The sequence below is a fragment of the Megascapheus bottae genome, chromosome 19 (genome assembly GCF_031878675.1).
Source record: "Megascapheus bottae isolate mThoBot1 chromosome 19, mThoBot2.hap1, whole genome shotgun sequence".
NCBI lineage: Eukaryota > Metazoa > Chordata > Mammalia > Rodentia > Geomyidae > Megascapheus > Megascapheus bottae.
In genome coordinates this window covers 5266116-5288538 of record NC_143527.1, presented here as the reverse complement: position 1 = coordinate 5288538, position 22423 = coordinate 5266116, and the positions used below count along the sequence as shown (strand labels likewise).

Sequence of the window (22423 nt, the reverse complement as noted above, 5' to 3'; positions counted from 1 at the left end):
CAACTGCAATAAGCGTTTTCATCTCTGTGCTCTGACATACTCATCCATCAAAATATGCTAATTATATTAGTTTTCACCTAAGCTGGATCCCTTGGAAGGAATTTTTAAAATGCAGTAGAAGCATTATTATGAATTTACTTAAAACATGTATTTCATACATTTATTGATGAGCAAAGAAAATAGAAAAAAGAATTATTTTTTCATCTAACAAAAGAGAATATATATATGTTATATATAGCTTATTATACCATATATATATGATATATATGGTAGTGCTTTTTTTAAATGAAACTAGAAGCCCTAGTCACCTAAAGAGTAGACATTACTCTCCAAAAATAGAACAAACCTGAAGGATCTTTGAAAGTTCCTAAGTTCTTTCTAGTGTGAGCTGGGAATGTATCCCACAAAACCTGTATGATTAGCCCTTTCGAAGAGGATTCAATTTTTTCTTTTTTGGCAGTCATGGGGTTTGAACTCTGGGCCTGGGCATTGTCCCTGAGCTCTTCAGCTCAAGGCCTCTGCCCAACCCCTGGAGTCAAGCCCCACTTCCAGTTTTCTAGGGGTTAGAGTTAAGAGTCTCAGGTCCTTTTGTGCCCGGGCTGGCTTTGAACCTTGATCCTCAGATCTCAGCCTCCTGAGTAGCTAGGATTACAGGTGTGAGCCACCGTGCCCAGATGAAAGAAGGATTAATTTATGAGAGAAATTTTAGGCTGCAGAGGACCAATGGACAGCAGTGTGTATGTGTGTGTGTGTGTGTGTGTGTGTGTGTGTGTGTGTGTGTGTGTGTGATCGATCTTATTTCAGATCTCCTCTGAGTAGAGCTCTGTATTTGATTCCACAGTATGGACGTGTTGAGGTCTATGCATCTCTTGGGATCATGGGACAAGCCCTCATATTCTTAGTACGTTCCTCAGTGCCTATGAACCTTTGGTTCCTGCTTATGAAACAGACGTATTACCCAGTAAGTTATGATTCGTGTCCCAGAACGAGTTCCTCACTCAAGCGGCTCCCTGCAGATGCGGGAGCTACCAGTACTGAAAACAGCTCTACTGTGTTGTCTCACCTTCTCCTTTCATGACATCTTGGGAAGCATTCAGGAGTAAGGCAATGACTCTGTCCCCCCTTCCAAATGTCCAGAGGACTGGAATGGCTGTGGCACACATAACAGCAGCCTGGTGGCTTTGCTTGAACCAGCCTAAGATACCAAGCACTCCATTGTAAAAACGCAGCCCTTAAACTTTTCGGGCCAGTCTGCAGCACAGGTGTCCAGAAAATGTCTAAGGAGCCTGGGTTGATTTGAGTAAGACTTACCTTTGTGTCCTGTTCGAGTTTGCTTTCCTGTCCCCCGTGCACAGTTCCGTGGTCTTACTTCCATCTAGATTTGCTGTGACTTACCTTGAAAAGCTCTGTGCCAAGCCCCCGCTATGTTCCAATTCTGCCAACCCTTTTTTGAAGACAATAGCTTAGTATTGAAATACCATGACCCCGAGCAATAGATATAAGTACTCTGTCAATTTATATGTGTGTGTGTGTGTGTGTGTGTGTGTGTGTGTGTGTGTGTGTATATATATATATATATTTAAAGACTACAGTTCAGAGAATAAAAGGCCTGATTTGCCAGCTATCCCATTTTAACCTGTTTTGTATTGCTCTTCTCATACACATTTTAGTGTATCCTTGTAACGAATATACAACACTCCAGTTGCTCCCTGCTTGTGGCCAGCAGGCCTTCAGAAGCTGTCTGCTGGGGACATTGCCTGTGCATTTCCAGGGTGCAGCCCTGTGCTCTCAACCTGCTGCAGAATCCAGCAGGCACAACCCCGGGCACAACCTCCCTGCACTGATAGTGACTGGGCGCTGCTCCCCTTTTTCTTTGCTATATACATGCTTAAAATATGTTTGGATAATTTTACTTATGAGTCATGATTCATTCAGTTGTCTGTCGCCAGGTAACAGGTTACCCTAAACTGTAATGGCTTCCGCAGCTTCAGCATCCGCCGCTTGCATTCAAGAGTCTACAGGTTGTCTGAGCGACCAGGCTGAACTGGGCCAGGTGGCACTGAATCCCTCCTTAGCGTCTGGGGACTGAGCACTGGCTGAGCAGGGCCCTAGGACTTGGCTCTCGCTTCAGCAGCCCACCAACCACCTGGGCTTTTCTTACATGGCACCAAGGTTCCAAAGTAGCCCTCAAGTCCAACTGACACAAGTAATTTGTAAGTTGTTAATGGTGTCTCATTTCCTGTTTTCCCATCTGCCAAAGCAAACCACAGGCCAGCACAGAGACAAAGGACAAAGAGAATTTTCCCCTCGGAGGGGAGGTGCTTCAAAGACACATTGAAGAGGCCTGAATCTGGGAGGGGACTTCATTGGGGACCTCTGCTGCCCTCCCCAGTGAAGTTATTTGTGAAAAAGGATGAGCTTCGAAGTATCTTCCATAGGCGTGCCAGCTACTGATACTGTTGTTAACCTCATCCTTCTATTTATCCAGCTCACCATGTAATCATAAATTCAGATCATATATATCCTTATTTTATAAAGAAAAAAATTATGTTTTAACCCAGAGAGAAATCCATGACAGGGCTATTTAAAGAGGTGTGGACGTGATTAAGGAACACTCTCTGGATAGATAAGACTAGTAACAGGGAGAAACTTTTACCCCACAACGTCTTTCCAATGGAAGGCCCACAGACACCGGGGAACCAGAACCCAGAGAGAATGTAACTTCTTTGAGGGAGAAACTTTGTCAAAACCACAGTGTGGAGACAGGAAGTTCAGATAATGGGAAGTCCTTCCCGTGGTTCTGTTCAAGTTTCCTTTTTGCCAAAGCAGAAGGGAAGACTGTAGAAGCCAGCTTATTGTGAGCATAGTACTAGATCAGTGAGCCTTGAAGGACAGATATCAAAGTACAGGTAGAGAGCAACTTATGTATTCAAGGCCACAAAAGTCATTGCCAGCAAAACTTGAATAGATACTTGCCTATGGAGGCTGAGACTGGAACTCTTTCATAACTATAAAATTTGAATTATAAATCAATAGATTATTTCTTTGGAATAGAGTGTGATAATACTAAGCCACCTCTATCAGAAATTAAATTCAGTCACATGTTCACTGATTGTCAATTACAGACATTAATATCAATATACAAAATGACAACACCAAACGAGAAAACAGGTTGTTGACTTTGTTTACTTATAAAACTGACACAAAACAAACCCTTGAATCACACAGTAACCATACAAAATAAAAAGATGTTTATTGCAAGAAATTCTATTTTTACTCTTATCAATTTTTTAGTGTTCTGCACTAAAGGAAAAAAATGACATGTTTTAAAGAGAGCCTCAGAAGAAAAAGTACATAAAGCCAGACATATCCAAAGGGAGAGAGTAAGCTTTTCCCAATTATTCCAGTCCTGATTAGCTATAAGTATTTTTCATGTTGTGTTTCTATTAAATATGTAAGAAGCTGGCATATGAAGGGGGATGGGTTGTTTTGCCTGCAGTTCTGTCTGTGTGCATGCTCTACTATACCACATAGAATAAAAACCTTCTCAACTCTTGAGAACAAAAATGAATTTCAAAAAAGGCCACATTACTAGAGTACGCAACCCCGCCCTTCCACTGCAAGAGACATAGGCTGAAAAATATGACCTTCCCGTGAGCTGGTAAAATAGCAAAGTATTTTTTGTTCCCTTCTCAAATGCTGTGTGTATCTGTGGGAGCAGAGGGCGCTTTTCCTCTTGGAAAGCTGCCGCTTTGCTCAGAGAAGCAGTCATTTACAGATGTGTTCTCGGAAGGGCATGATGGCTAGTTTGGTAGAGTATAAGGTCAGGGAGGACTCAGCCTCATCAAAGGTATTTTGGTCACAGTCTGAGAACAAGAATCACCATCTCCAAACAGAGAAAATGGTATCACGTTGTTGGGCATTGTAGCAAAGGCAGATGATATTAAAAGCACAGCAAGAAAATATTGCTAAGAAGGAAGGGTTCAGCTCCCCGCTGGATAGAGCTCTTATTAAACTATAGCGCAAAAACACGCTGGACAATGTGGTATAGTACTCAACAGGGTTCAAAATGCAATCATCTGCTGAGGTGGGTAGCAGCTCTCCAAGACGTGTAAGGCAGAGCTTTAGACTTTGAGGTCAGTGTAACTCAAGATGCTGTACACCTTCTAAAAGCAACATTCTTCACTCTGTATGTTCGTGTAGTGCCTGTTTGTGTAGTTTGCATCTTAACCTTAATCGCGAAACCATTATCACTCCTTTGTCATAATTTTAATTGAAAATAGATGTGGTACATTTGCTTTCAGTTCTCGCTTGCTTTTTGTCTTGTTAATTCCTTCCCCTCTCCAACTTGTAGGAGAACTGAATAAAAACCAACAGAGAAACAGTCACTGGGAATTGAAATGTAGAATCAATCCTGTGATGGGAAACCATAATATGAAATATTATGCAATGAAATGCTCATACATTTACAATCCTAGACACCAGAACCAGACAGACCTTTTCATAATTAAGATTCTCCAATTCAGTCTTACATTCAGTGAGAAAAATGAAGTCCAGCAGATATCACTTAGCAGCAGACTGTATTTTGTTATGGAGAAGATAGCATTTGCAGCAAACACTTCACGGATCCTTAGCAGCTAACAAAATGGAAGGAACATCTTTCACTGAGATTGCTTTGATCCGTGGTGGGTATTTACAATATGTAGCCAAGGGCATTGACCATTAAGGAAAATAAGATAAAAATGTGTACTGCTTCAATTCCCATTAAGTCTCAAGGGTAAAAAAGTAAATTTCTCTCAACTGCTTTCCTTTGGCATTTTTATTCCCTTCTTCATTATAGTTGGTGCTGGGTTGAAATTGGAGAAACGATTCCGGGAAGTCCCAGCTCCTTTCTGAGAGCACTCATAGACTAGGACACTTGCTAGCCACTGCTCTGCTGTCTTCCCACCCGGCTTTATCACTGTAAAGGGAATCCCCTTTTTCATATATTTTTATTGTAATTAATAGAAGGGTTACATTATATTCAGCAGATAGCAGGTGCATTACTTCACATACATTGATGCCCTTTCTCATGTCTTGGTCCCCATTTCCCTCCCCACACCCCCACTTCATCTTGTTTTTCCCCCTTCCCTATCCGATTTCAAATAACCAAATACAAAAATATCTGATATATCAGCTAACAAAGTGAGATACTGTAACAATATGAGATAACCAAGGGACAGCAAAAGAGATGAGAGATAACAGTACATTAAGGACAATGATCACTCATTATATGGCTTTTGTTTTATATCCTGGAGGTCCTTTCATTTAGCATCATACTATATGGCCTTATGTATCAAGGTTTTGCTCTATTGCAGATCTCTGCTAGGAGAGCCCAAGGTTTCTACTGATTATGACAAATGAGGGAAACCATGGAGCCTATGTTCCTTTGAGTCTGGCTTACTTCACTTAATATGATTTTTTCTAAGGCTTTCCATAGGGAATCCCATTTTTAAATTAGCTACCTAAGACTGTCATCAGCTCTTGTCAAAATATATATATATGCAATATATATATATATTATGCAATATATATATTGTATGTATGTATTTGGCACTAAGCACTGGTGACTCACACCTGTAATCTTAGCTAATCAGGAGGCTGAGATGTGAGGATCATGGTTCAAAGTCATCCCCAGCAAGAAATTCTGAGGGACACTTGTCTCCAAATAACCATCAAAAAGCTGGAAGTGGCGCTGTGGTTCAAGTGGTTGAGCATTAGCCTTGAGCATAAAAGCTCAGAAACAGTATCCAGGCCCTGAGTTCGAGCCCCACACTGACAATAAGAAAAGTTAACTTGGTATCAACAGCTACTTGGAATTTTGGTATTATCTTCCAACTTCCTTCTGGCCCTGCTTTCTCCATTCAGCTTACTGGCTGGCAAAACCAAAGTTGCAATGCCTCCCACTTTAAAGTCCTTGAATTACCTTCTCCGGAAAATCAAATTCTATTTCTATTAATCTTTCTCAGTTACAGAAGTGATTCATCCAAGCTCTCAATTCACTGGAAGGTGTTTAATATCTGGAGATATTTCTGGAAACATGAAAGAAATTTATTTGAGTCCAGTCATGGAGATGCAGTGAACTGGAGGTGGTGGTGGAATGAAATATTGAAATAGTATACCAGAAATTTAAACATTCTCCGAGCTTTGCTTCTCACCATTCCTCTCCACACAGCCATCCCTGGGCCAGGCAAAACAGCCTGCATGCAAGGGGTCCATGTTCTGTGTAGCTGAATTTGGTGCGCTCCTTTGTTTGGTGGAGCAGGGAATTATCCTTGTCTGGCGTTAAAAGGCACTAGACCAAACATCAGTATTCAATAGGATCACTTTGCAAGCATTTTTAAAACACAGTTTCTAAGGTTAGGGACCTAGCTTCAGGGTAGTGTGTCTATACACTACGTATAAGGCACTGGCTCCCAAAACATCAGAGAGATAACTCAACCATACACAGACAGACAGACAGACACATATACAGATGATAGATGGATATACCAATTGTGGATGGATAGATAGATAGATAGATAGATAGATAGATAGATAGATAGATAGATAGAGAAGGGAGAAAGGTAGATAGCTAGATATGTCTTCATGATCTAAAACCTTAGAGAGTCTAGTTCTGTGAAACAAATCATGGCTGCCATGAGATGAAATAGAAAGCTATGAATTCCACAGAGCTCATTCGCCTTTGCTGAACTTCCTTTGCTGTCTGCTTCTTGCTCCTCACAACTGAACATTGAACAAGGTTTACTGCAGCTTCATCTTTTAGCCTAAGTCACCTGGCAGGCAGAACCGATTGCTTCACCAGCCGGAAGCTTAGGGTATCAGGCAGAAAGTACACCCACTAGGGTGTGACAGCAGGGCCAAGTGAGGGGGCATGAGCAGACACGGCTTTAAAAGTCCTTCTGACCTTTTCCATTTGGCTCTATCACCTCGACTGCTTTCCACCTGGACGCCTTCTTCCCGGCTTTCTTCTTGATGGTTGGTTGGTTGGTTTTGTAGGAGAGAATTTATTACTTTGGGGGGGAAAGTGGGGAGGGGACACTAAAAATCAATCAACCCAAGCATTTGAGAGAAAGAAGAGTCCAGAGCAGGGCAGGAAGGATGGCAAGCCCTCGGATAGCATCTTCAGGCCAAAGGCTTGACGTGAGGCTGGGGGCACAAGGCAGGAGGTTTGGCTCCAAGTTGGAAGTTCTGCTGACTGCATATGTCATGGAATGTGCCTTTTTTTTCTACTGCACTGGTAGAGGCATGCCTCCTGGGGACCTGATTTCATAGAAAAGGAACAGGGACAGGGAGAGGAAGCTGCTGGCAAGCCTTGTGTGGGGGGGGGGGTCTGTCCAGTCCCTGGGGAAGATGCTGTGCAGGCCTCTCCGTTTGAGTGAATGTGATGATATCCCTTAATGATGGAAGATTAGCCTTCAGAATCAAGCCACAGGGTTCTGGTCACAGGTGGGCTCTTTGATCTTAAATTCCCTTGGCAAGTGTTCTAATCTTGTTAGGGCCATTCTGTTATAAGCAGCAGGAACCAGCAAATGGCCTCCATGGGGGTTGTCTGTGAGGTTGTTTGCAAACCTTTTTTAAATGGCCTTTGTTACTCCATACTGCATGAAGGCTGGCTGTCATTATTATGCTCGTGGTATGGTAGAAATAATTTCAATATAGTATCACACAGAACTCTGAAAAGCTAGCGCTATTGAAAGCCAGACCATAGGTCTGTACTATTGATTGAGAATAAATATAAATCTTTCAAAAATGTATTAATATGGAACCAGGAGTTTGGCCTAGTGGTAGAGTGCTTGCTTAGCATGCAAGAAGTCCTGGGTTCCATTCCTTGGTACCACATACATAGAAAAAGCTGGAAGTGGTGCTGCGTCCCAAGTGGTAGAGCCCTAGCCATGAGAAAGCCCAAGGACAGTGTTCAAGCTCCAAGACTGGTAATTTTATATATATAGATATACATATATAGCATAAATATGAAAGCAAGAACGAGAAAAAAAGGAGAAAGAAAAGCAGAAAGTGGTTCAAACCTGCAATTCTAGCTACTCAGGAGGCTGAGAGCTGAGGATCGTGTCTCAAAGCCAGCCCAGGCACTAAAGAACTTGAGACTCTTATCTCCACTTAATCACTAGAAAATGGGAAGTGGCAATGTGGCTCAAGTGGTAGGATGGTAACCTTGAGCTGAAGAGCTCAGGGACAGCGCCCAGGCCCAGTGGTAGGGTGCTAACTTTGAGCTGAATTGCTCAGGGACAGCACCCAGGCCAGAGTTCAAGCCCCATGACCCAAAAAGAAGACAACAAAGAAAAGGAGAAAGTGTGTGTGTGAGAGGTTTGATCAGTAGAGCATTTTATAAGTTTAATGGTAACATATTTTATGTGACAGCAATAAAGCTAGGCATATTATAAACACTGTAGCATTCTAGCACTCTTGTGAGTGTTGCTGATCCTTGCTCTAAAATTTAATGTGCTAATTTAGTTATAACTAGTTACACTCACATTCTTTTATTTGATTTGATCATTAATATGAAGTGGTATCTGTAAAGTGTGTCCCTCCTTACTGTTTGCTTACTCACTTTTGTCCTTTCTTCACTTCATTCCCCAAAATAATATCATTGCAAACTTTTCAATGTTCTTCCAGAAAAGAAACACACAGCACATTCTTTCACAACATGCGTGTTTACAATGGCAGGCAAAACGGGAAAAGTGGCATATTGTTCAAAGTATGATAAACAGAATTACTAATCAAGCATGCATGTCACCTCTTATAGTTGTCAATTTTTTGGTGAGAACACTCACCATCCACCTTAGATTTTTCCCCATTGGTACTGGAGATAGAACCTAGGGCCTGTCATATGCCAGGTAAGTGTTCTATACTTGAGCCACATCTGTAGCTGTCGTCGGCATTTTTCAGAAATACAATGTACCATCTTTAACCCTAATAAGCATACTGTTCTGATTCTTGACTCTTCTCCCACACATGCATGTTTTACACAAATATATCAGCATATTAGCCATGCTATTTCCTTCTTACCCTTTCATTTGGCAGGGTAGTCCAGTACTCAAAGTAATTAAAGCAATTTTTCATTAATAATAATCTGTAACCAATAATACTGATCTATGATTTGTATACACTAATTTTTGATGCTCAAACAACCCTATGAAAAAAGTACTCAAATTATTGCTATGATACCTATTTTAAACATGAAAACATATTACTACTGCCAAGTGTCAAATACTTTTTCTTGTTTTGTCTTATGGTAGATTATGATTGCCCTCTCTCTTTTCTAACTAATATTATGGGAATATTTATCCACCCTCTTATCATCATAGATTGAAATTCTAGCTTAAAATGTTCTTGAGTTTGTACTGGAATTCTTCCATTTTTTTAACAATGCTTTTTCTAGAATTTATATCAGGGGAGATGGAGATTTGAATTCAAATTTTATTAGTTTTTAGAAATGGCAAGGCTTGACACAGAGTGTTGGAAAGGGCCCAGCTCTCTCAGAACCCATTGACTTGAAATTCCAATGATCACATTTGTAACTGTCAAATGAGTTGGGTCTCTTTCTGTACATTGTAGGGTTAGGAATCACAATGTCTATTTGTATGTGCATTTTTCTCTTTCCTAGCAGAGATCAAGGTCCGACTCTTTAGCACTCTTAGAATCTAACCAGTATCTTCATGGCTGCTGTACAACCTAAAATGCTAGCTAGCATTGTTCAGTGGCAATGAAAATTAAAGCCTTAACACAATAAATGCGCTAATTGGCCTAAAGTGTTCGGAAGAAAAGCTGTGCTTTTAAGAGTTTCATCACTTTCTATAATTAAGCATTAAATTTTAAATCCTGAAAAGAAACACTGCTGAATTTCCAGGAGCATGTTTCTGCTCTACTCTACTGCTGAGAGTTGAAGATTTCTGTGTGCCCAGAGGATAAATATTTAGTTATGTAATATGTATGTACACCATGTTACCAAAAAAATTACAATGAGAAAAAAATTACACAGCCTTGATGACAAATTACAAGTCTACTAATCCATGTGTAGCAAAATTTTGTCCACAGACATGGAGAAATATTTTAATATATGTCTTCTTTTTTTTTAAGCAGAGCAATCTCCCTTAGCTTGACTTCATAAGGAAGACTGCCATTTCAAAGCTATTACTATTCTCAGAGCTAAATTGGAGAAAGCAAAAGGCTGGTAGGTTCACAGCATCACATAGTAGGCCCTTTCCAGTTTTCTTGTGTCTGCTGCTTTATATTTTAGGGTTGTTTCTTTAAAAGACCATGAAGAGTAGAGAGCTGCAGCTGGAGTAGGGGTTTTGACAAAGACCCCTGGCAGTGGTGTACATTTAAGATGTAACACAAGCAGGACCCATTGTCTCCATTTCTGGTGATTCTGGAAGTGGGTCATGACATAAGATAAAGGAGATGAGGTCTGGGCCGGGAGTTTGGCCTAGTGGTAGAGTGCTTGCCTAGCATGCACAAAGACCCGGGATCGATTCCTCGGTACCCCTTGAGAAATGGAACTGAAACTCCACCATCTAGGGAAAAGAGATTTTCTGTTTCCCATTGTGTGTAAATAATCACAGTTTTCCAGGTTCCCAGACTGGGGGTTTTCCCAGGTCACTCTCAGACTTCACAATTCTCTGGAAGGACCCACAGTGTGCACAAACTGCTTCTTACACTCAGGAGTGGTTGACTGCTGTGAGATAGACAGATCGGGTTCCACCAAGGGGAAAACCAGGAGCTGCATCCCTGAGATTCCTGGGCCTCAAGAGCTGGTGTTGGCTGGAGCCACGCGTGCTCCCATCACACGAGAAGTGCTGCCAACCAGTCATTCACACCGGCCATGGTGGGTCCCAACTGCCACCATAGGCCCGCCGCCCTCCAGCCACCATAAGAGCAACTGTCCACCCAAGTCACATGGTTAGCATCCATGTCTCTGGTTAAACTCGTGTAACATGATCTCAGTGTTTTGCTTCTGGGCAAAACACTCCAGAAGCTCAGAGGACATAGTCCAGAAGCCAGTCAGAGGCCTGCTCAGAGAAAGAGGACTTTCCATGCCTTGCGTAACCCAGGCCTTGATCGTTTGCCCTTTGTCCCATCTACTCTCACATTCATAATACCATTCAGAATCTGTGACAGAGTTCCTCTGCTCCGACCACAGGTTGAAGCCTGACCCCCACTGTCTGTCACTCGCTGTGAACGTCCATGCGGCCATGTGTCTCATCTTGAGATGATTGCACTCCCAGAGTTACACACTCATCACTCATTGCTCTCCTTTTCCCACTACTTGAAAACACTCTCACAATGAGTCATTTACGCATGCTCCCTTTCTAGTCCCCAACCCTCTGTCTGGTTCATGGTTCATTTCTACTTGGAAAATATATGAAAAATACATCTGACAAGCCATGACTTGATGGCTCTGATTTTCCACTGGTTTCTTGACTACTACATGGTTGTGACTTCTCGTGTGTCCCAGTGTCGGAACACAGCAATCCTTGGAGACAAACTGACTCCAGTCCTCTTTACTTCTTAGAATCTGGATAAATCCCCGGGCCATTCCTCAGAGTGGAAAGGGAATTGTTAACGTGACAGCTGTCATTATATTTTACAGAAGTGAAAGTGCTAATTAAGGAGATGATCTCAGAATTCTTTTATAACAATAAGCTGTCTTCATTTTTTTTCTACAAAAGTATCTACAGTCTTTGATTAATAGATGGAGAGTTCGGATTGTTGACTGTCACAGCACCCTGAAACTTCACACTTCCCAAGTTGCTAGACAGGTTCTTTTGTGCCTCTTTCTCTTTTCGGTATCATTTCTTCTTTACTCAGCTTGCTTCATTATCCGTCCTCATCCATGCCCACTGTGTATCCACGTTACCTGCAGACATTGTTAAGATGCAGATTCCAATTCCTTGTTCCAAACAGGCTGGAGACACACACAGGTGCAGGGCTGGTCCTTCAACACTATTCTGAGAAACAGGGCAAAAGCTATGGTTACTTATTCCATCTCTCCCCTTATCTTGTCCTCTAACATTTTTTTGGTACCACAAAGCTAGCTAGATAGGTGAAAAGGGCCCTAATTTTGTGCCTGCTCACCCCACCTTTTAAGCCTCAGTCAAGGGAACTGAACTGCTGGTTACAATCAGACAAAAGCACGAAGCATGAGCCAGGCTTATAGGGAACCTCAAACGTGGATGATGAACAAATGCTAAGCAGTTCAGGAGTCTATGCTAGGGATGCTAACATTTTTAAACACCTTGTTCCTTGATCAAAAGATAATGTTTGCAGTAGTTATTACAGAACATGGGAAAATTGCTCAATGCTGTAAGCATTGAGACTCCCCCACTGGGCAGAGTTAAATCACGAGAAGTGGACAGGCATTCGAAGATTACATCTCAGTGACTGAGTATGAATAACAATTTGTGTCTTCATTATCTCACTTTCCTAGGCCAATAAGCAGTGGTTTTCAGAAAACAATGACCAAAACTCTACTTCACACAATGCCCACTCAGGACTTATCAATGGTTTTGCTGCTGCTGTTGGATTTTTTTTTTCTGGCTCCCCTGAATCAACAAAGATAGCTCATTTGTTTCACTTAGTGAAAACTTCATTTTTTCCCCCAGACTTTCCATTTCACGCTGTGTGAATTTTATTAAGATAGCTTTCACAGAGGCCAAGTGCAGCTCTGTGGGGCCCTCAGAGACCATCGCTTTAGCCTCTGTGATGGCTGAGGCCCCTTGAGACCATTCTTTTAACAGAACACCTCTAAACCAGAGAAAACTCCATAACTGTTTTGGTGTTTGACAAAATATTTGGGCCTCATGCATATTTCGATGTTACACCCTGTAAATCTTCCAGTGGTATCACCTAGAAACCAACAACATAGCAGTCAATAAACATGTAAAATCTTAGTACAATAGCACACTGATAGATACTGAGTGATTCCACTGGCCACCAACAAGGCTTACAAACTGGCCTTCAGTATTAACTAAATTATTTTTCATTTTACAGCTATTCTTTGTGAGTGAAATGGACCTGTAATTCTACTGTCTAACAACCTGTCAGTGAGAATTTTTTTCTGGTAACACTTGTTTTTAACGTTGATCAAGATGCATTGTACTGATAAACTGACATATTGAATTGAAACCCCTTGGTACAACTACTTCAACGTAATAAAAAAGATATGTTTCAAAAGAGGCAATTAACACAATAGAAAAGGAGTTTGTATTCTAAATTTTCCTTTTACATTTCCTGAAGAAGAATTTTAATGTTATTATGTTACCAGAAATCATATACAAATAACTACACAGGAGTCTTTCTATAGTGTTAGAGCATAATAGCAGAATAAAATAAAATTCACCCAGCTCTTTCTCTCAAGGAGATCCAGACTTTCTTTGTGATTATTTCCAAACTTTATGCTGAAAATAATAATAGATAAAAATTTGGAAGACTCTATATGATCTAATCAGCAGTGCAATATTTTAGGGACCAGCCTTTTTAACCTTCAGAAGCCTTAATGTGTAATGCCACATTGTTTCCATTTTACACTTATGAAAGGTGTGTGAATCTACGAACGTGTCAGCATCCATGCTTCAGAAATTGTTAAGAAACAATACTCAGTTCAAGCAATCTCAAGTCTTAAGAGATTCTCATTTACAGCATGTATTTTCCTCTACTACACCAAAATCTATGTAAGACTTGTTTGGTTACATAAAGGAAATACAGTATTTATGCACATTCTTAAATTTAAAAGGTGTGGAACAAGAAAATGTGTAGTCTTCATTCCTTGTGTTGAACGAACATAGAATTCATGAATTTTCACAAGTCTTTAAAATTTTAAGAAATACCTGTGAATAGGAGATACAATTATTTTCTCTCTCGTATGAAAAGCCTTCAAGAAAACAACTACTGGCTTTTGTTCCTTTCAAGGCAAGGTACACACTATAGTGACCCGAATCAAGGCCTGTGTGCCTTTACACAGTGGTGCATGCTGTACAGGTGGAAAAAAATCAAATGCAGCAGGATCATCTTCCCCAGCTCCCTCCGCACTTAGTGGTGTAAGAGTGGGTGGGTTCGGTCAAGATGGGTCTGTCTCACTCGCTCCCGTGAAATGAGGAGGACAGAACTTTAGGGCAAGGGCATGTTTCACATGAACTGTTCCACGCTAAGACCCATGAAGACTCGTCTCTTTCCCTGTCTCTCTTCTCACAGAATGTGCGACACAGGAGAAGGACTATTCACTTTTCAAACAAGGGAAGGAGAGATGATCTATCAGAAGGTGCATTCTGCGACACTAGCAATAGCTGAGCAGCATGAGAGATTAATGCTAGAAATGGAGCAGAAGGCCCGGGTAAGGCTGCTTCCTTGACACTCTAAACAGCTTGCAAATGAATGCCCCTGTGTCTGATGTGTAGCATGTTTATGTGTGTCTATTCACATAGCACCTGCTTGTGTACCTGCCCTGCCACAAGAGGCCAGGCTCATTTACCCAGCCTGGATGATGCAGCCTCGTGTCTCTCCTGTGTCTATCTTAGTCTCCCACGGAAGTTATGTGTGACAGTGATTTCATAGTCCTGTACTCCAGGTGTTACCATGTGTGACTGGATGCTTTGGTTGTCCAAAGAGGGGTAGAGGGTCCAGAAGTAACAGCTGTGTGCAATGCATGTATCTATAGAGGTAAGAAGACACTGTGTCTAGGTACAGTTACTTGCAAGATTCCAACATGGAGCCAACAGAATAACTAGGAAAATTAAAGTACCATCCCTAAGGATTTTGTTCATCACTAGATATTCTGAAATTTGTATTTTTTTCTGCTTGTGTTGCAGATCCAATAATAAAAGGTTTCCAGAATGAGCTTGTTCTGTTTACTAACAAAATGGTTTGTTTCATAGCCTATTGTAGATCTGTACAGTAGTTTCAGAGTCAGTAAGAAATAACTTAGTGGATTGGGGCTGGGAGTTTGCCCTAATGGTTAAAGTACTTGCCTAGCATGCACGAGGACCCGGGTTTGATTCCTCGGTACCACATACATAGAAAAAAAAAGCCAGAAGTGGTGCTGAGGCTCAAGTGGTAGAGCTCTAGCCTTGAGAAAGTCCAAGGACAATGCTCAGGCCCTGAGTTCAAGCCCAGGACTGGAAAAAAAAGAAAGAAAGAAAGAACTTAGTGGAGAATCTAAAGTGGGAAAGTTCACAGCCAGCTGAGAAAAAGCCATAGGCTATAACAATAAAAAAAATAAATAAAAAGCAATGTTGTTGATGATCCCCTGCAGAGCTTACTGTTGCTTCTTCCCCAAGAAGTAAGGGAAGTACATCTGATGTCTCTGATGTGTCTGGGGTAACAGGAAGTGTTCTGGAAGGATCCTATTTCTCTTTGGGTTCCATCATCAACAGGTCTATTCTAGTGCAGGATGGTGATTTTTTTTTAAAACCTACTATTATAACAACCCTGTAATTGAAATTCTATATAATAACTGTATATATAAAAGAAAATTCTCTCTTCTAAGATAACACAGTAGTAGTTTAGCCAGTGATCTTAAGCTATTCATAATATATTTCTAGGTTTCCCAATACTACATACATGCTTTTATCTCTCCACTTAGGATATGGTTAGATCACTTTCTCCTAACACATGTGGGAAGGGCTGAGGGAAAATCCATCTGATTTGGGCATTTGGAATGTCAAAGTAACTGGAGCCTTGTTATTAATACATGACTGTGGGAATGATTACAGTTTCAATAGGGGGGCCCATACGGCCACCTACTAGAAATGCTTGAGTTAAATTTAAACTCTAATAACAATTACCTAATTAACATGACATTTTTCTAATGATTTAAATCAAGGGGGAAATATAGGAATCACATTTCAAGTGATTTGAGAGCACTTACCCATTTATTTCAGCCCATAATTGGCTGATACTTATTTTCAACCCAAATGAACAATTGTGATATCGCTTTCTGTTAAGTTTAATTTTTGTCTTATACAGTTGTTTGAAGTAGTCTATTTCTTGCGAATTGAATTACTTACCTACTATTTTCATGAAGGAAATGCCAAGAGCTTTTTCAGGCACCTGTAACTGTCTCCCATGGCAGAGATCATCAGATTTGCATCCTGGACTCAGTTACTAGGATCACCACTCACTGCTGGATAATCCTGCACAGTTGTCTGGCCTCTGCATCTCAACACTGTGTCTATAGCCAGTGACAGAGTAGTCTTACTCACATGGTTGTTTACAGAAATTTTCATGCATTTGTTTTATAAAATATTAAGAATGAGCCTTGCAACAGAGAATTTTCATGTGATTTGTCATTCTAATGATAGTGATAAAGAGCAAAGGAGTGATTCTTTTTAATAATTATAGGACATGAAACATTCATGAAGATGCTAAATTGTTAATTCTCTGCCCACATAAGTTGCCAGACAAAGCTTACTTCACATTACCCATATCAGTTCTGGCTGTGTGTTCATTGTAATCTGTGCCATTGAGAAACACAACTGGGAAACAAATGAAACCATTGCTGCTGAGGATTTAGAAGCATCTGGTCTACCAACTGGAGTCTCAGGCAGTCTAAACCAGAGGAATTCAGGCTACACACGGGGTCAGAGGCAAAGTAGGAGGGAAAGTGCAGCAGATCTTCTGTACCACAAACAAACAAACAAGCAGTGACATTTCTAGAAATCACAAAAATCAGAGGTAAATACAAAATTAAATGTAAAACTAAATTTGCTTTAATTTCAAAAACTGCTTGACCAACAATGCTTCTCTCTGGAGGTTAATCCAGTTATTTCAAAACTAGTCCATCAGTTAGATAAACTAAAAAAGAAGCTTTTTGTTCGATCAAAAGGCTTGCAAATATCTAGAGCACAATCATCTCATAGCCTTTCATTTCTTGAGATAGCAAAGACTTTCCCTGACTACAGGGAACTATGAGTGAGACAGCAACCATCATGAAAATGTTGATAAGCTATAGTCAAAGCTTAGCATGAGTTTGTTCATGTTGCCATGGCAAACATGCCTGACTAGCTTCCTGGGAAGTCACATCACAGGCAATCACAGGCAGCCCCTGAGTCAGTTCTCTGCAGAGAGGAAACCAGAACAAGAGGGCCTCCCCACATCAGACCACCTTCCACTGATACATCCAGCTACAGCCCCGACAGAGCTCCACAGGGCCCTCAGTAGGAAAAGAAGACAGCAAATTGATGTCATCTTTCTTTTTATCATTGTTAATCTCAAATCAGTATTATTTAAAAGAGAGTTTTAAACAGGTGCCAGTGATACATGCCTAGTTAGGGAGGAGGCTGAAATCTGATCATCATAGTTCAAAGCTAACCTGAGGTCTATGAGACTCATATCTCCAATTAACTACTAAAAGGCCAAAAGTGGCACTGTACCCCAAATGGCATATCACTAAAGAAAAAGAAGCTCAGGGACAGTCCCTAGGCCCTGAATGCAAACCCCAGGACAAGCACCAAAAACAATGTTAACAACAACAAATAAACTAACTAATTAGAGTTTTTTAAAAAAGTTTTGTTTAGGGGAGACAAATGGAACAATTAAGGCACAGTAATACAATTAAAAATGGAATCATTTCTGAGAGATTACTGATGCTCAAACCATTGAGGCTAGATTGCTAAGAGTAGATGATAAAGCAGAATGGCACTTCTGGATTCCATTCTCATTTTGGCCACATCCTTCCCACCAACAGAGCTCTTCATTTTCCATTGTTGAAATACAATTAGCTGGGTCCTGTCATGTTACTGAAGGAAGTTGTGACTTTCCTTCTGACAGAAGCCATTGGCCAGAAACTCCATCACAAGTGTGCCTGTGTGATTCAGATGCTGAGGTCAAGTACAGATCATAGATAACATGCTTCAGATACCCTGAAATACCCATGAAGCTGCTGCATACAGAGAAAGACAGACAATCACTAAAAGTGATCCCAGCCTTCATTATGTTCAGATCTTGGGGATAAACTATATCAACTTCACTGTAGTCACTAGATATTTAATAGTTAAAAAAGTAAAATTTGACATAAAACATCTGTGAAGTATTTATTAAGTGTTCAGCGTGGTCTTTATGGCCTTTGTGTTCAAAGAGTAGTTCTATAAAGCTCATTGACAGAGTAAGAGTACAAGAAAAAAAAGTGCATGCATTCTTAAAAAAACATTTGTTATAAGAAAGAATAGTGTGAAAAGTATTTGCCTTGTTGTTTTAATGGTTTCTGATGTTATTCTAAAACTGAGCTTGTCTGGTCATTGTATGGTTTACAGTAATAGCTTCATTTTGTTTCCATTTAGAGATAGTAATAATCTGTGAAGTTCAACTCAATGATGTCTAGTCACTTCCATGAAAGGACTGCGGAAATCACAGTTTTTAGAATTATTTTATTGTAATTAATAGAAGGGTTACATTATATTCGCCAGATAGAAGGTGCATTACTTCACAAACATTGCTACCCTTTCTCATGTTTTTGTCCCCATTTCCTTCCCCCACCCCCTCCATTTATCTTGTTTTCCCCCCTTCTTTATCCTATTTCAAATAAACATATATACAATATACCAGATAACAAGGTAAGACACTGTAACAATATGAGAATAACCAAGGGACAACAAAAGAGATGAGAAATAACATAGTACATTAAGAACAACAATCACACATTATATGGCTCTTGTTTCCAAATCCTGGAGGTTCTTTCATTTATCTGATATCTTGGTACAAGCTCAACCAGGTGTCTTAAAACTCTTCTCCATTCATCTTGAATAAACTGGGAGATTACATATGAGGTATCCCTTTCTGAAAATTTAGACAAGTCTGGGAGATGCCAATTGCCCATAAACCTTCAGACTTCAGAAGACTGCTTTAATGAGTCTAGATAGAGACAAGAGTAGCTGGCATGAGATCTCTGAGGTCTCTCTGTTCTCATAACATTCTCAAGTTTCATGCACTCACTGCCAAGAAGAAATAAAACTCAATATTCTCAACTCAGAGTGTCCTGGTGCACAGTTCCTTATGATGTACCACCGGAGGCAATGAACAATTCATCAAGAAACTGTGCTGGACGTCCTTAGCACCTCCCGTGGCTCTTTGCTGCAGGTAGCATTCACTGAGTTCTCCTTTTGCATTGTGAAGATCTGGATCTGAATCTAGAAAGACAACTGAGCACAGATGCAGAAACCAAAGAGCGAGGGGAAAGCAATTCCTTTAGCTCTTGCCATCCTTGCCAACATTTTCTGCTGTGTTTTGACCCTAATCTTCTCTTGGTTTCTTCTTTATCTCTTCTGAGTTGGACTTGAAAGCTGCTTTGTCATAGTTGAGGATGACTACTGCTTGCTTTCAGATCTCATTTGCTGGAATATCATTTTCGACCTTTTCAGTTTCAGTTTGAGTGTAGCTCTCTGCAAGTGAGGTGAGTTTCTTGGGGACAGCAAATAGTTGAATGTTGTTACTGTTTAAATGTTTCAAGTCCATTCTGACACTCTGTCTTTTTTCATTGGAGTGTTAATACTCTTTACATTTAGGGTGATTATTGAAAGGTATATGGTGATTTCTCACTTCATCTTAGAAGTTTAATGGTTGACTCAGTTAACAGTGTTTTATTTATCCCTTCTTTTCAGCTTTTCAAATCTATTATCCTGTCTTTATATATCTGTTCCGATGCATTGTACAGTTTGGCAGTAAACAGAATATGACAATGGTTTTATAGATTAATTCAAGTTATTAATGGTTACTGTTGACATAAGTTAAATATCTATGTACTTAATTAAGCTGATGCCTCATTTGGGAAATTGGATTTAAAATCAAGTGTTTTTTTTTTCTTTCTCCTACTTACCCTTGCATAGAACTGACTTTGTACCCTTTCAGCAGTAATCTATGTGAGAATATTCGTTGCATTCTTCATGTAGGCAGCTTTACACACAGTTCCCCAAAAGGAGGAAAGATATCTGGAATTTGAATTGTTAACCAGCATCTTAAGAATTCCAAGAGCTGCTGGAATCTAACCATAAACTTGTCTTCTTTTTATACTTCCTGACTTTTTATACTTCTTTCCACTTCTCATACTTCTTTATACACAGTCTACTAGTAGTGCTCTGTGGAAGTAGAAAGATATCTGTTCTTACGCATAATGAGAAATACTTGAATTGTCAAAATTTGAAAACTATAAAAATTGTCTGCCATGCTGTTGCCTAGGAATAGTCTTCCTCAAAAGGACAATACCGTACATCACACTTTCGTAAGAAGACAGATATATTTCTAGAACTATCTCTCTACTAAAAGTCAGCTCAGAAAAATACATTCAAACCCCTTTGAATACACTATCTACTCAAATGTAAAGCTTCTCTTTTTTAATGTAAATTTGGAGCTATATTTTCATGTCTGGTACTTTCCTGATCACAATCCAATAGAAAGTAAAAAGAAAAAAGATCCATATACAGGCTTAGAGACAGGAGTGTGAGAAGCATTAAGGATGAGGAAGGAGAACAAAGGGAGTCTAAAGATAGATTTGATCTTCCTAACTCCTTTTTTAAAAATGTCTACCGCTTGAGAGGTAAAAGGTGATATGTGTGATTTCATTCATTAGAAAACTCATGTCATCAAAACATGTTTGCTTGGCTTGTGTAAGAGAATGGTTTCCAAAGGTCCAATAAAATCATGCTTGTATGTTTTTGAAAAGCAGATGTGAATCCAGAGAAAATGTACTTCTTTCTTAAAAATCTGGGGGAAGCTATGTTCTCTTTCATAAGCCTGAGCCTGTGACGTAATATGGTATGGGTGTCTTCAGCTCACCTTGAAATACAAGTTTTGAATATAAAATGTGACATCCTTTCATCACAGTTTCTGAGTGAAAATGCTTATTTAATATGTACAATATCCTATCATTGGAACAAGAAAAACATTTATCTGAGAAAAACAAGCATTGCCCAAGGTGGAAGAGCTGTCAGGAGGATTTTGAAGGGAGTTAAGACACTAACAGGCATCCTGTATTTGGCATGTTTCTTGAGATACTTTGCAACGTTGTGCACTACAGAAGACTTGAATCAAGTGAGGCACGTATTTCTTGCCTATTGAAATGGAAACAAATTTGCTTAGTGGGATATCATTGGCTCTTTCCTTGAATATTTCCCAGCATTTCCAATTGGCCATGAGCCACCAAAATTCTTGCCATCCATTTATGCACCCCTCATGTTCTTTTTTTAATGGTGAAATGGTCTGTATTTCATATTTTTGAATAATCTTTCCACTTTTAGAAAGTTATCCTTAATTGGAGGAGGGGGACTAGTCACCCAGGCATGTCTAACACATTCTGCTTTTCTATAGGTACTCAAATTTACTTTTGTTTCATGGTTTATAAATAAATCCTAAAATAAGATTCTCTTTCTTTCTGTTTTTAGCTCCAGACAAGCTTGACTGAACCAATGGCTTTATCCAAATCCATCTCTCTTCCTCGTAGTGCATACTGGCACCACATCACTCGTCAGAACAGTGTTGGAGAAATCTACAGTTTGCAAGGCAAGTGACATTAAAATAAGAGAACAGCCCTGCCTGATACCAGGCGATGTGATAACTTTAATTTTTGTGGGTTTTGCCTACCATTCCAGAAAATAAGAGGATCGTTTTCCTAAGGGTAGCTTTGAACTAAAATGTGGGACGTATAGGGTGTCAGCATTTATTCTGAAACTTCAGAAATAATTTCACATTCATCCTAAAAATGTTAGAGTATATTGAAACAGCTTACAACACTGACAAAGACTCCTGAAAAGACTATGGTAATTTGCATACTAAAACAAATATACTGATTGGAATACTGTGATATATGACACTATCATTAATTTCCAGTAAACTTGGGGCTCAAAATGCCTCATCAGTTATAATGAAGGAACAAGTCATTTATATGACCTCTATATCCCAGTTTTCTCTGGTTGGTTGCTTGCTGCTTTGAGAAACATGAAATATACATTGACTCAGGTTATCACTGTAGGTCAAATATATAGAGAAGTTATTCAATATAAATTGCCTTTCACTGTACTGTGAGTTGACGTTATGCACTGAATTTTGCTTAGAGAATTATATTTTAACATTTTGTATGTCTCTCACTTTGTGGCCACATCTTATACATACAGAAAGCAAAGAAAAGCTGGAGGGAGGAAAAGTAGAAGGGGAGGGAGGAAGAGGGGAAGGGAAGAGAGAAAGAAGGTAAAAATAAGGAAAGGGGAGAAGGGAAGAAAACTACTATCTAGGGACTAGTATGTAGAAAGTAGATAGAAACTAGACAGTAGGTAAAGTGTAGATAATAGAGGAATATAGATGCAAACTTATTAATGATACATGAATAATGGTGATTCCCTTTATTCTTTTGTTCTACTGTGGCAGTAAATTCAAGCAAAGGACA

The 22423-nt window shown here is 39.8% G+C and overlaps 1 protein-coding gene across 1 annotated transcript in view; it reads left to right on the top strand.

Annotated features, from left to right (window-relative positions):
• Window positions 1-22423, top strand: part of Dok6 (docking protein 6) — a 254819-nt gene that overhangs the window by 188261 nt on the left and 44135 nt on the right. The window contains exons 6-7 of the mRNA XM_090352975.1: window positions 14251-14389; window positions 21426-21543. Of these exons, the coding sequence (XP_090209101.1) occupies window positions 14251-14389; window positions 21426-21543 (257 nt within the window). The remainder of the gene's footprint in view (window positions 1-14250; window positions 14390-21425; window positions 21544-22423) is intronic.